This window comes from Sphaeramia orbicularis, chromosome 19, assembly GCF_902148855.1.
Source record: "Sphaeramia orbicularis chromosome 19, fSphaOr1.1, whole genome shotgun sequence".
NCBI lineage: Eukaryota > Metazoa > Chordata > Actinopteri > Kurtiformes > Apogonidae > Sphaeramia > Sphaeramia orbicularis.
The window spans coordinates 40625531-40641020 of record NC_043975.1 but is presented as its reverse complement, the minus strand read 5'-3'; the positions used below and the strand labels follow the sequence as shown (position 1 = coordinate 40641020).

At 38.7% G+C, this 15490-nt stretch overlaps 1 protein-coding gene across 3 annotated transcripts in view; it reads left to right on the top strand.

The window, feature by feature from the left end:
* narf (nuclear prelamin A recognition factor) overlaps positions 1 to 15490 on the top strand; it is a 53280-nt gene that overhangs the window by 28284 nt on the left and 9506 nt on the right. For all 3 annotated transcript variants that reach the window (XM_030122452.1, XM_030122449.1, XM_030122450.1), the window contains exons 6-7: positions 3007 to 3141; positions 4390 to 4508. In XM_030122452.1, coding sequence (XP_029978312.1) covers positions 3007 to 3141; positions 4390 to 4508 — 254 coding nt within the window. The remainder of the gene's footprint in view (positions 1 to 3006; positions 3142 to 4389; positions 4509 to 15490) is intronic.

Here is a 15490-nt window from a genome sequence, read left to right as displayed (position 1 = left end):
TTCAATAAACTAACTGGTCATACACTGTCTTTCAATCCCTGCCTCAAAATATTGTCAATTTTGCTTCCCCACCCTGTATATCATGAGATAGCATTATCTGGAAATCTATTCAATAAATGGAGAAAGGTCTACTTTATTATGTAATATACTCACTCATATTTGAATATTTTACAACTTTTACTTAGAATGTTGGGCAGATTTTCAATTTAGCATGTACCAAAATCTGAAATAATAGTAAATCCAGCTGTAACGTTTTAAAATGGTCAATAATATCAAAACCATGCATGTAATATTTTTCTACATTAAAACTGCATAAATTATAGGGGAGGCCAAAAATTTCAATGATCCTAACATCAGTAATGGTACATAAAATGCAAGCGCTATCCAGCTGAATTTAGGGCTGCAACTAATCATTACTTTCAATATCAGTAGATCTGGTGACTGTTTTCACAACTGACCAATTGGCAGACTCCGCCCTAAAAGGGTCCTCGTCCAATCCTATGTTAGCAACTGGTACTAGGGAGTGGAAGCTCCGACAAATAATTAGCATTGAGTAAAATGTTGAAGCGATGTGCCTATGGAACCTGTAATTCCAATAACAGATATCCTGAACATTTGGAAGGAGGTGTTCTCTTCCACCCATTTCCAAAGCCTAAAACTCAACTACAGAGATGTTTTCTGTGGATTAAACATTGTGGCAGACCCCCCTATCAACACCTTTGAACCATGTTACTAGCATTGTTCGTAGTAGCTACCATTTCGCCTATCATCCTTAGCTTAGCTAGTATTTATTGTCATTTGTATTATGAGGGACTGATCTCATGAAATAGCGTGGTATGTCAGGCCAGTTCTTATGGCATTTGCCGTGCTATATGTACGCATTTTCAATCTTTCACATGTTATTCAATGGCCTTTGATCGCATGTTAGTTTACACCAAGGTCTCCGGTTCACATAACCCTAATCCTAACCATAGCCGTAAAGGCTGATTTATGCTCGCTTTACATATGTAAATAGGTACATCCCTTTCTAATGTCACATTACTGCCTTCATACTTTCATGTGTCCTGTATGTGGGAATGAGCATTTCTCAATCAGTCCACCAGAGGGTGACGCTCTTAATTACCATACTGGCCGAATACCATGAGGAAAAGTAAAGTTTTTTGAGAAGAGGATAGTCACTAGTAACAAACATGGTGATGACAGAGGAGGTTTTACTAATGTGGTTACTAATGTTAATATTGAGAAGGGTATTTGTCATAAATATGTTGGCAGTTTTCACTAACTCACATAATTGCTCTTTGCAAGCTGCTGTTTATGGAAATTATTCTTTTCAAATCTCAACACCGCTTCCTCGGCTTCCATTGATACTACTCCGTTTTGTCCATCTGGGTACACATCCGCAAACTCCCGGAAAATGGACAGAATTATACACGTTATGTGTGCAGGGGACGGACAGAACACTCCATCCATATCCATCTGCATCTTTAATGTAAAGCATGAATGAGCCCTAATCCTAACCATAACCATAACTGTAACCCTAACTCTGCATGGTATTTCACACGGCATGAACATGCACACAGAAAGCTTTTAATACGTACAGATAAGGGGTCATTTAAAAGTGGCGTGCATTTACACGTGTCATGACATCACATTGTCTAATGAGGATGCTACAGCTTTTCAGTTAGGACAAACATAATTATGATTTACAGAAAATCTTACCCAGCAGTGCATGCAGCAGAGCATGACTGTTCCAGAAGGGTTTGCTGATTGCACCTGATACACAAATTGTGGGTCTTTCGCTGTTTTGATTAGGGCCGGTCTGCTTTTGCCTCTATCAGTTATGTCCCCATCCTTTCTGAAGTTGATGTTGGGGATGTAGCTCTCGACTGCATATTCCAGTCCCTTCTCCCTCAATCTTGATGAAATCTTGGCAAAATTACAGCTGCCCATACCATGAAAATCAACTTTCACTGGAGTTTCAGAGAACGTGCAACAATAAATAAGAGTCGTGGATTTCGAGGATCAGTTCATTAACATTCCTCTATAGAATGCACAGTTTAGTTTTAAGATACTTCATTTTTTCACAGACTAGCAGACAGTTTTTTCATCAATGCATCGCAGATTCTGAAAGCTTGTCAGATGTAGCAACAGTAACTAAGGGGGTTAGAAGCCAATAATGTAATAACAACTGATAACATAATAACGGCCAATAATGTAATAAATTTGCCATTTTTAAAATGTAATAAGCCAATAGCGTAATATCTGGCCAATATTGTTATAAATGTCCTGAACCGAATACGTAATAACTTTTGGCCAATAATGTTATAACTTATTACGTTATTGGCTGGTTATTATGTTATTGACCGGGTAAAAAAATTCTATGCAAATGTAAAAACTGAGCCAATAACAATAATATATTAATATCATGGTATTTAAGTTTAATTTATTAGATATAACTGCCCTCCCCCTCCTTGCATACGTGTCATACATATTTCATATCATGCCATTATCTATGTTTGCAAACGTGTGCTTTCACTTCGTTCAGAGATAGCTTGAAATCGTAAGGAGCAGCAGATAGGACTAGAGATCATTTTAACCATCTTTCTATAATGGATGTTTCTGTGTCCGGCGTCCGTCCCATCGATGTCCTGATGTTGCAGCACAGGAGGGCGTATGGGTACAGTGCCGCTGTTGCACCACGGGAGGGCGATATCATACAATGGCACCACGGGTATAATGCCGCTAGTCAAGTTAATTAGACAAATACATGGGGGGGGGGGGGGGTTATCACAGTTATATCCAATAAATGAAACTTAAATACAGTGATAATAGTATATTATTACGTTATTGGCTTAGTTTTACAAAGTGTCAGTATATGGTTCTACTCCACCCAGTCTTAAACTCAGTACTTCATTGGCATCTTGGACCAGTTGTCACCCATTGGTGACATTTGTTGCAGCTGCTCAACATTTTCCTCATTCTGACTGTCTCCACTCTGTTCTCTAGGAGTACACTATGTGTTCGACACGACTCTGGCAGCAGGTTTCAGCATCTTAGAGAGTCAGAAGGAGTTTATCCTGCGGTATCACAGGAGAAACCACGATTCCCATGCCTTGCCCATGTTCACGTCCTGCTGCCCTGGTAAACATTTGTTTTTCTTCTCCCTGATGTTTGAAACAACACTCTACTCTTCCAGACTGATAAGGCAAACCAAGTTAAACACTAGAAAAGCACTTGGAGAGCGCGGACCTCCGCCAAGGCAGATCACCCCCCCCCCCAAATCACCACCAAAATTTAATCATTTGTTCCTTGTGCCAGTATCAACATTTCCTGAAATTTTCATCCAAATCCATCCATAACTTTTTGAGTTATCTTTCTAACAAACAAACAAACAAGCAAACACATTAAGAAAAGTTATCACAATACCTCCTAGCGGAGGTAATAAGACCAGACTAAGCCTGTGGAGCAGTGAAGATAGCAGCGAGGAGCTGGTGGGCACAGATAGAAGGATCTTCTTTCACCACTCCCTCCATCAGAGATAGGAATGGCAAGAGGTTTTTTTTCTCAAGAATGAATATATTGACTCCCAACTAGTCACCTCAGAGGTGCTGGCTCTGTTCATGGAGCATATGAAAAAAAATCAGAAAATTTGTGGAGAAATAGAATATGACAAACAGGAATCTGACAAATTCTACTCTTAAAGTTGTCTATCCAAACAGTGCAATTTAGTAAATGATGAAGAAATAAATATATTTGCTATTGTCTTTTTAGCTCACCAGCCGATAGGCCATGAGCTACTGTGAAGGTGCTGTGTCAATTTTCTTCGTCGTCTTCATTGTCTTTGTCAGTAATTTCTTCAAACACTTTCTGACGAAACTACCGGTTGGATTCATTTCAGATTTCATGTGCAGCTTCCTTGGGACAATCTCTACGAAGTTTGTTCACAGTTTTCAGCAATTTAGATTTTTGCATTTTTTGCAAATTTTTTCATTATTAAACATTTGCCTCATAATATTCATATTATTTTGATGGATTATAACATGGAAATGGTTAGAGATATCAATATAGTTACTATTGAGCATAGGATAGGAAGTCATATATGGACTTTCATTTAATTAGTTGAGTTATCTTCAAGTGAAAGTACCACCCAGTTCTATAGGAAGATTGATCTTCTGCATCAAGACAGTAGGATTCTAACATAGCAGCAGAACCTGACAACCTCACAAATTCTTGCCTGGTAGAACATGCCAGTGAAATAGAGGGCCATTGGTCCAATTTTTTGAGTTTTCTGCATGTATCAAGTGGGGAACCTGAAGCTCACATCTCTCATTAAAGGGGGGATAAGCAGTTATGAAAAATGTGAAGTATAACCCTTCTTTGTGTGTGTAGGGTGGATCCGCTATTCGGAGCGTGTCCTGGGCAGCCTGGTCACGCCTCATATCTGCACAGCCAGGTCTCCACAGCAGATCATGGGCTGCTTGGTCAAAGACTACTTTTCTACACAGCAGGTAAGCACAGTACCATACCATACCATGCCAACTTTATTTATAAAGCACTTTAAGAACTTTACAGCAGGCCAAAGTGCCGTACACCAAACATAAAACAAGGGATTAAATAAGTAAATAAAACTAGTGATAACACAGGGTGTTAAGTGGGCTAAGAACAACAAAATACAACCATCATAAAAACAAACACAAATTAAAATCTGTTAAGAACAGCATAAAAAAAACACTGTACAGTACACTGTAAAAGGACTTGTTTAATCAATGGTATTGTTACTTACACCATCTAAGAAAGCTCCAGAATTCCATGTCAGTAGTAGTAGTAGTAGTAGTACCATGACACAATTTTTACCAAAGAGATTGTTGTTTGCAGTGCTCTCAATATCCATATCAAATAAAAGTTTGATTTGAAAGCCTATGGTTATCATTGAACCTGTTTACATGACCATAAATCTGATAACTGGGAGTAATCAGATAATTGTAATAATAGTTCTGGCGCATAAATGCCGCGTTTCCACTACGTGGAGCCAGCTCGACTTGGCTCGGCTCGACTCAGTTTTCCTGGAGACCATTTCCATTACAGGATAATACTGACTTGACAGTTCCTAGACACCATAGCGATGCGGCGCGTTATTTCCGTGTTGTCTGCTCAGAGAGTTGCTGAAAACTCGCTCGTTGTGTGTTGTCTCATCTGAATTTTTATGTCGGCCACCAAAGACTGAATCTCCTCGACCGACCATGGTGTAGTTTTGGGCTGTTATCATGTGGATTAATGTACCGCTATATTTACTATCCACTTCTGCATCTGTTTTTTGTAAAACAGCGGGTCACAGAGAAAACTGTTTGACCAATCAGTGGTCTGCAGTGTTATATGTCACTGTTTATCAATCAATCAATCAATCAACCTTTATTTATAAAGCGCTTTTCATGCACAGATGCAACACAAAGTGCTTTACAGAATTAAAAACAATTACACAATAAAAACAGAAAAACAATTACAAAGAAACCCCTCCCTCCCACCCTCCATACTAGACACACACACGCACACAACAGGGAGACATGGGATGGCACTGATGATCAAGGAAACGCCACCTTTTGGGGCCGTCCACACTGGGAGTAGCCGCAGGCCGTGCCATCGGGGGGACCACCGATACTAATGGTTTAGTATCGCTTGGAACCTCAGCAGAGGTGATACCAAAAAACTAGTACCGGGAACCAGATTCCAGGTCCTTTTTGGTAATGGAAACACAAAAAGTCCGAGCCGAGTTGAGTCGAGCCGGTACCATGCAGTGGAAACGCGGCATTACATGCACTTAAGAAATGCGCTAATCAAAAAACCCTGGTTTAGACACAGTCCATTCCAGTCCATTACCGGATTTCTTTCGGAGTTCGTCCATACATAATGATGGTAGATTCAAACTTCCTGTTGTTGTCATCTGCTCATGTTTGACTATGTAAGTTTAGGTTTCTACAATTTTTAATTGTTTGCACATGCACAGATGTAAAAGACCGAAATAAATCAGATTAACAGGTATACATGCAGAAAGACATCTGAGTATTTGGGAGAAATTCAGGTGTGTTAATCCAATTTCTCATAATTAGATTACTGCTGTTATCTGATAAAGCATATCAGATTATTCTGTTTACATGATCCCTTGAATAATCTGATAACTCGAGAAGTGGGATAATGATTGGAGTAGTAGTGCGCAAGTAAACAGGCTCATTATAGATACAGATGATCTTTATTTATTTGCAGGGGAAAGTTAAGTTTGTTAATCAGCTCAATGAAATAAAAGAAAGAATTAATCATTATACTGAAGTGTAGAATGTGATGGCAGTGGGCTTGAAGGATCTTCTGTACCTGCATCTACAGTCCTGCATCTTAATAAGGTTAGTCACCCACTGCAGCTGTTCTTCTGATTTGTCACAATGAGATGTAGAAGACGATCTGGATTTTTTAAGATGTCCTCCATTTTCCTCAGCGTGCATCTCTCCACCACAGTCCCCAGTGTGTCCAGCCTCTCTCCAAAAACAGAACCAGGCTGGTCCAACCAGTTTGTCCAACCATTTCTTGTCTTTCTGTCTAATGTTTTATTTTATTTTATTTAACCAGGAAAACCTCATTGAGATTAAAAATCTCTTTTCCAAGAGTGTCCTGGCCAAGACGAGCAGCAGTACATTGAATAGTTACAGACACAAACTTTCATACATAAAATGAAAACAAGTTTTCAGTACATAAAAACACATAGTCAAGTCAAACCTTCCAAAGTCAACTTTGCAAAAAGGAATGTTACCTGCTCAGAAGATGGCATAGAAGAGAGACTGGAATTACAACTGTTAGAAAGTGTCACTCTCTCGGAAACCTATGCCGATGATGTTACGCCGTTAACCATGTTTTGTTTTATTAATAAGAACATGACAGTGTATGAACATAATATTATGTTATCAGCATACTGTCTGATTTTAGCAAGTTACTGCTGAGTCAAGGCAGCAACATGACGATGAAATTTTAGTAGAGGAAGGGAAGATGCACACTGAGCATTGTATTTGTTTGCTATGTAGTTCATGTCATTTACTGTATGCCACCTTTCCACTGACAGTATCAGCTCACCTCACCACAGCTCGGCATAGCGTAGATCAGCCTTGCCACCCTCAGCACAAGTGGTTGTCGTAGCAATGCAACATAAAGGAATTTAATTTAATTTAATTTAATATATGGGCGGTGGTGCAGTGGTTAGCACTCGTGCCTCACAGCAAGAAGGTCCTGGGTTCGATTCCAACACCAGTCGACGGGGGGTGGGACCTTTCTGTGTGGAGTTTGCATGTTCTCCCTGTGTCTGCGTGGGTTCTTGGGTTCTCTCCAGGTACTCCGGCTTCCTCCCACCATCCAAAGACATGCACTAATAGGTTAACTGGTTAATCTAAATTGCCCATAGGTGTGAATGTGAGAGTGATTGTTTGTCTCTATGTGTCAGCCCTGCGATGAACTGGTGACTTGTCCAGGGTGTACCCCACCTTCGCCCCTATGTAGCTGGGATAGGCTCCAAGCGACCCCCGTGACCCTAGTGAGGATAAAGCGGGTTCCGAAAATGAATGAATGAATAATATAATATAATATAATATAATATAATACAGGGTGTCCACAAAGTCTCCACAATTTTCAAAAAATTCTCATACCTGGACGTTTTTCCTTTTACATTATCAATTATTCAAACACTTTTCCCCATATAATTTAAATTGGGTTAATTTGTTCTTTTCCATGGCTATTGCCTTTTCTATGTTCAAATAATAACTCAACTCTCGTTTCTAGTGGGACAATGAAGGCGTGTAGGTAGATTTCCAGTGCTCAAGTATCAGTTTTTTCAATACAATTGATGAAAAAAATATAATCGACCAATGTGGATACTTCACTGTATTTTGTAACATGAAATACACAGAGTGATGAATCAAAATTAAATTTCACACCTGACAATTTAAACAACCAATGCTCTACATTCATCCAAATCCTTTGAATTTTACTACATTCCCAAAATGCATGGATTAATGAGTCTCAAATTCCACATTTAAGACAACTCCCTAACGTAGCTTTGTTATGTTTATTAATTTCATCTCTTGTACTATATGTTCTAAATATTATTTTAAATTGGATTAAACGTAGATTTTTGTTAGTTGTAAGATCTCTTATTAAGTTCCAACTCTCCCTCCATCTAAAGTTAAAATCATTTCTATTTAATTCTTGGTTCCGCAAATGTATTTTAGAATGCAACAGAGCTTCTACTGAACATGATTCTTGTAAGGTCCTGTAAACTTTACGTGCTAATTTTGTATCTGTTTCTGAATCAAATAAAATTATCACCACCAAAGAGGTTATGTTTTCGCTGGCGTTGGTTTGTCTGTCTGTCCGTGTGCAAGATAACTCAAAAAGTTATGGATGGATCAATCTTCCTATAGAACTGGGTGGTACTTTCACTTGAAGATAACTCAACTAATTAAATGAAAGTCCATATATGACTTCCTATCCTATGCTCAATAGTAACTATATTGATATCTCTAACCATTTCCATGTTATAATCCATCAAAATAATATGAATATTATGAGGCAAATGTTTAATAATGAAAAAATTTGCAAAAAAATGCAAAAATCTAAATTGCTAAAAACTGTGAACAAACTTTGTAGAGATTGTCCCAAGGAAGCTGCACATGAAATCTGAAATGAATCCAACCGGTAGATTCGTCAGAAAGTGTTTGAAGAAATTACTGACAAAGACAATGAAGACGACGAAGAAAATTGACACAGCACCTTCACAGTAGCTCATGGCCTATCGGCTGGTGAGCTAAAAAGACAATAGCAAATATATTTATTTCTTCATCATTTACTAAATTGCACTGTTTGGATAGACAACTTCAAGAGTAGAATTTGTCAGATTCCTGTTTGTCATATTCTATTTCTCCACAAATTTTCTGATTTTTTTCATATGCTCCATGAACAGAGCCAGCACCTCTGAGGTGACTAGTTGAGAGTCAATATATTCATTCTTGAGAAAAAAAACCTCTTGCCATTCCTATCTCTGATGGAGGGAGTGGTGAAAGAAGATCCTTCTATCTGTGCCCACCAGCTCCTCGCTGCTATCTTCACTGCTCCACAGGCTTAGTCTGGTCTTATTACCTCCGCTAGGAGGTATTGTGATAACTTTTCTTAATGTGTTTGCTTGTTTGTTTGTTTGTTAGCAAGATAACTCAAAAAGTTATGGATGGATTTGGATGAAAATTTCAGGAAATGTTGATACTGGCACAAGGAACAAATGATTAAATTTTGGTGGTGATCGGGGGGGGGTCACTGATCTGCCTTTGGCGGAGGTCTGTGTTCTCCGAGTGCTTTTCTAGTTTCCTCTAATTTGCTCCGCTGCCCAAATGTTTGTAAATCAAATGACTGAATTAGACTTTTAAGTTGCATATATCTGAAGATTTCTCCATTAGGCAGCCCAAATTTAGTTTACATATCTCTCCAAGACATAAATTCATTTCCATTCATTATATCATTAATGGTTGCTATACCTCTATCTAGGGATGTCCCGATCACATTTTTTTGCCTCCGAGTCATTTGATTTTGAGTATCTACCGATACCGAGTCCCGATCCAATACTTCAGCAATGCATTAATAAGAAGAAAAAAAGACAACACATCCAAGTTGTCCTTTAAGTTTGTTTTTTTTAATTTAAATGACAGTATCCAACATGATACCTTTTTTATATGGCACTTTTATCACAAGTTTTGTTAGTGCAGCATTGGTTCAAACCAAGTAAACAAAATAAGTGGTGCAGCACAAAATAACCATGTAAACATGTAAACAAATTTAATTTAAATAAATATTTTTTAGATAAACCAACTAGAAGATGTCTGTAAAATAAAATCTCAATAATTCCACATAGTGCAGCATTGTAGAAGTAAAACTAAAGCACTTAACTCCACTTCTAAGAGGCAGCTTCACATTCAGTCACAAGTCAGAAAATAAAATCCCATTTAGGCTTAGTGCAGAATTAGACTAACTAGTCTAGTATTAAAATGAACAACAGAAATGTCAATTCAAAGTGGTGTAGAAGCTTAACTTTAACATGAAATAAAAGATTTCCAGCTTATTGGAATAACACCATTCAAGTATAAAACATCAACATGAATATAAAATTGCAAGGCACTGGTTTGCTATCACCTCTTAAATGTGCTCTATATTGAGCTCAACTCTTACTCTCACTCTGCGGCTTCAAAATGAAGTGGAAGTTTTTTTTGAGGAAAATCAGCATCTCTACCTTGTCAGGGGAGAGCCGATTCCTTTTCTCATCAAGAATGTTTGACACTGCACTAAAGAGTCTCACTGTCCACTGAGGTGCAGGGGGCACAGAGAAATTTGGTTGCAACAGCAGCCAGTAAGGGGAACTGTGTAGCATGTTTTCCAGTAGTCTAGTGGATTGCTTTTCCTAGGGATGGTTTGCTCTGAGAGGTAGGTCTGCACCTGGACATCTGCTGATGTGGTACTCACGGATTGGGCCTCTGACTGACACTCTTCTAAGATCTCGTCTAAGATGCTGCCCAGGCTGCTTCTTGCTTCTTGACGAGGTGCCTTGCTCAAAGGCTCTGCTACCTCTGGCTCTGTACTGGCGGCCCTGTTCTCCTCTATCATCATCACCTCCTGGATGAGGGATTCCTTAGCAAGCCTCAGGTTGTCTGACTTTGTGAAGTATCTAAAAAAAAAAAAAAAATGTAACAATTACCCACAATTAAAAAAATGTAAAGCACGACACCACATAGCACAGCAGTTAAGTCAGGGAACTGCCTAACATCTCCTTAATTGAATAAAAATCATCTAACCATTAACAGAGCTAAATCTAAATTTAAGGGAAAAAAATAGACATTGGCTTGAATAATTTATACTGGTGGTGACTTACATGATTATTATCAAATAAAAATGATTATCATAGAATTCAAATGGTACATTTACTGTACTTGCCTGTCTTTGTATCTTGGATCCACTAAAGTGGCGATGCTGTACAGTGGCTCCTTTTCTACCTCAGCAAAAGCAGGCACCTCTGATGAAAGGAGTAGCAGGTGGTCACGTAGCTTGTTCTGAATGGCAGGCAGAGCTGTGTTGGTAAAGTAGTGACGAGAAGGCAGCTCATACCGTGGCTCCAGGTGCTCCAGGAGACGGCGAAATCCGACGTTTGTAACCACAGACAGCGGCTGGTCATCCAACGCGATAAATTCAGCTATCTTGGCTGTGATCTTTTTAGCCTTTTCGCTGTCCGCAGGCAATTTCTCTTTATTTTTCAACGTCTCTTTCAGTGTCGGCTGGTTCAGTGTCTTTGAGTTGCCACAGTGAACTCGGAGTATTGGGTAGGGTGTTTATTTTTCAGGTGGCGTATCATATTCGTAGTGTTGAATGCAGCTCTGTCCTTTCCACCACGCGAAATGCCCAATTTGCACACATTACAAGTGGCTGTTGCACTGCCTTCGCTGTCCAGTTTAAAATACCTCCAAACTGCAGACATTTTCTCTGTCCCGAGGTGACACGCTTGCCCTGCGTTAGCCTACTAACTACCGGCTCACGACTATTACGTTGTCTGAATTCCCCGCCTGATATTGATATTGTGGAACTTATTAAAATTAAAACTAAGCCATTGTCATTCCGTTTGGCAATCTCTTTGTACCTCAGGATGAATTTAAAACGTGAACATGGCCATGCTTGTTGTTTTATAAGGTTAAATCCAATTATTTTCACCCGATTCCGAGCATTTGAAAATCACGTGATCGACCCCGATTTCCGATCACGTGATCGGATCGGGACATCCCTACCTCTATCCTTCCATGATATCCAATTTAATGATGAATTTTGGAGAGCTATCCAGGGGTTATTCCACTGAAAGGTATTTTTGGAACGGATATCGACTTACTCATCACATTCTTCATTTTTCTCCAAATTGCTGCTAAATGTTTTACTATGAAACTAATGTTTTTATTCTTTAAAAAATATATAAGAGAAAAGGTTTTGTGGATAGATTTGGGAATTTTCTTTGTGGATCCATTGCACTTCTATTGTATTTTTGATTATATGTCGTAAATAAAATGTTTGGGTAGCTAGGTGATATAATTCTCCAAAAATAGGTCTCAACATGAAATAGCTGCTTGTGAAAGATTTTTTTCTTTCACTTTCTATAGATTTAACTTTTCAAATCAATAATTATGATATTCTATTGTCTTCATATGGATTTGGTATACATGAATATTACATTCTCTGGAAAATATTTCCTCTTAATTGAGATCAAAGGGTAGTTATCACAGGATATTGATGGGGCTCAGCTTGAGCAGTCTGTCAGCTGGTATGAATGGAGCCACAGATAAATTCCTCAAGAGTGGAACAGTCTCACAGCTTCTCTCAGCTTTAGCCACCAGCATCCCTTACTTCAAGACCCACAGCTTCATCAAGAACAAGCAAGCAGCCTACTTCAAGGAGAAGCAGTCCATTCAGGATCCTAGCCGCTGCACCATCATGACTGACTTCAGTGAGAATGCCAGCATTCTGTGGCAGGATGAGGTCCAAAGTGGTCACTGGTGCCATGACCAGGCAGCCATCTTCACTGCAGGTATCTGGACCTCAAAGGGGACAGAGTCCTATGGCATCATCTCTGACTACCTAGACCATGACCAGTATGCTCCAGCTGTGTTTGTGGATCACCTTGTGGAGTCTGCCCAGTCTCAGTCATCAGTCCCCATTGAGGAGACTGAGATCTTCAGTGATGGAGCTACCATGCAGTGTAAGCAGAAGTGGGTCATTCCAGAATTGGAGGACATTTGGGCTTCAAAATTCTTGAAAAATAAACCTTCACTTTTCTAATTTTCCATTATATATTCATCAATAATAGTTAATAAACTATCAAAGGCTTGACTGGCTCAGCTTACACATCAATGGTACAATTTTTATTACATGATTTATTTGGTGTTTGTAATACTTGGTGCAACCCTGTTACCAACACTAAGGAACCTGAAAAAAGTGCATTAATTAATTTCTTAAATGTAATTCCTTTCCATTAAGTAAGAAAGTAACATCTCTCTGAATACCCATTTGGTTTCATATACGACTTGATTTAAACTTAATTTTAGCAACTTTCAAAATCTGTCTCGGCCAACTTTTCAATAGTGCATGTTTCACTTTAACAATTCAGTATTTATTTTACAATATTACTCTGACACATGTTGCATATAATTACATAACTCTTTAAAGGGCAATGGGTTGAACACTTTTGAGCTGAGACAGTAATTTATGATTATTTTCCAATTAAAATGATATGGTAACAGGGTTGAAATTAGGGTAACAGGGTTGCATGAAGTAACAGCTACATTATTTCTGATTATAGATCATTATATAAAGTGACAAATGCTCAAGACACCAAAGTATTCTTTGAATAACTTTTAATACTTTCTGTCAGCACTGTTTCTCAAATAACAACCCCCCCCCCAAAAAAAAACCAAAACAAAACAACAAAAAAACCAAAAAAAAACAATAATAATAATAATGGGGGGGCTTATTTCAAGAAATTTTTCAGATTCAACTTTAGCCCTGATTTTCTGATGCAACAAGATGTTCTAAGCACTCCTGTGTATTTCTTTTTGTTTTTTGTTTTTTTAATTTTCATCCAAAAACCACCCCCTACCCCGAAAATTACTTTTTCAGCCCTGAAAACATGGGGTTTTTTGGAAACTTTTAAACCTTCTTCACTTTTGATGAAGTACAATGTAACAATCTGCTCATGCTGGGCCTTAAATGTTTTTTGTGAGACATGTCATGTCTTCAGAGTGCTTTGCACTAAAAAAGGTGTAGTGTCAAGGGTCAAATTATAGGTCAAAGGTCACCCAAATGGTCCAAATGCATATTTCATGGAATGAAGCTGTTAATGTGGGTTCTTCCAAATGTTGGGCTCAGGTTCTCTCCTCAGAACACATCTACTGACCACAAACAACTTCCATTCAATAAGACACATTAAACAGAACTATTCACTCATGTATTCTCCATACAGACATGTCAAAAAGAACAAACGGTAGTTCTACATGACTTTGACATCTACATGTATATGTCCTGTTGTGGGCGACACGGTGGTGCAGTGGATAGACCTGGTGCCTCACAGACAGAAGGTCCTGGGTTCCATTCTAACACCAGTCGATGGGGGTGGGACCTTTCTGTGTGAAGTTTGCATGTTCTCTCTGGGTACTCTGGCTCCTCCCACCATCCAAACACATGCTCTGATAGGTTAACTGGTTAATCTAAATCACCCATAGGTGTGAATGTGACAGTGGTTGTCTCTATATGTTCAGTCTGTGATGAACTGGCGAAATGTCCAGGGTGTACCCCGCCTTCGCCCATAAGTAGCTGGGATAGGCTCCAAGCGACCCCTGTGACCCTAGTGAGGATAAAGTGGGTTCAGAAAATGAATGAAGTGTTGGTGATTCCTTCCTAAATGTGTGCTAGCGTTTTCCTCCACACTAATGGCGGCGAATTCAAATGTAAAGTACATGTTTGAATCTTTAGTCTGTAATGTGTTTTTAAAGGGCCAAAGGCCTTGGGGGATCCCACCAGGAAACCAGAGGGAAGAGAACTGAGGACAGATTTGATAAAATGTCAGAATGGTATGAATTTTTGAAAAAAACTAGGCATTTTGGTGACCTTTAACCTACAACATGGCCTTGACATTAGACTTTTCACTGTACAAACTACTCTTACGATACAATATGGTACTTATAAGATCATTAAATGGCCCATCATGAACAAATTTATACACTGCACCGGACAAAAGAGTGAAGAAGCTGGGAAAGTTGCAATTTTCAGAGTTAAAAAAATAATTTTCAGGGTAGGGGGGGTTTTGGATGAAAATTTTAAAAAAAATTACACAGGAGTGCTTAGAACATCTTGTTGCATCAGAAAATCAGGGCTAATATGGTATTTGATATTAAGCCCCCCCCATTATTAACCCTTCAGGTAACTTTCTCCTGGCTTTACTCCTCTTATAAGCCTCTCTCCACTTTTTTCGTTGGGCATACTGTCCTCTCTCACTGTGGTCTTCTTGAAGCAACTTCTTTCCTGTTTCTGCATCTTTCCTCCATTTCTGTCTTTCTTTTAGTAAACACTGTTGTCTCCTCTGTACATCAGCATCACACTTGGCACGGTGGCATCTCTGCTTTTCAGCAGCACTCAATGGTGGGCCACACTGTAAGAAAAAAAAATATCTAACTTAATTTAGTGTCCCCTATTATGAATTGTAACTCATTGTTTATATATAGTTTGATTTATGTCAAGTTAATAATCCCATCAAGGTAGTTGCTGCAACCATAATCCATTTGGACTACCATTAGGAAATAAAAAGAAAACAATACAGTCTGGAAAATTCAGGAATGTGTTTACAATATGTAGATTAACTAAATTCTATCTCAGATAATGTAAATTATTG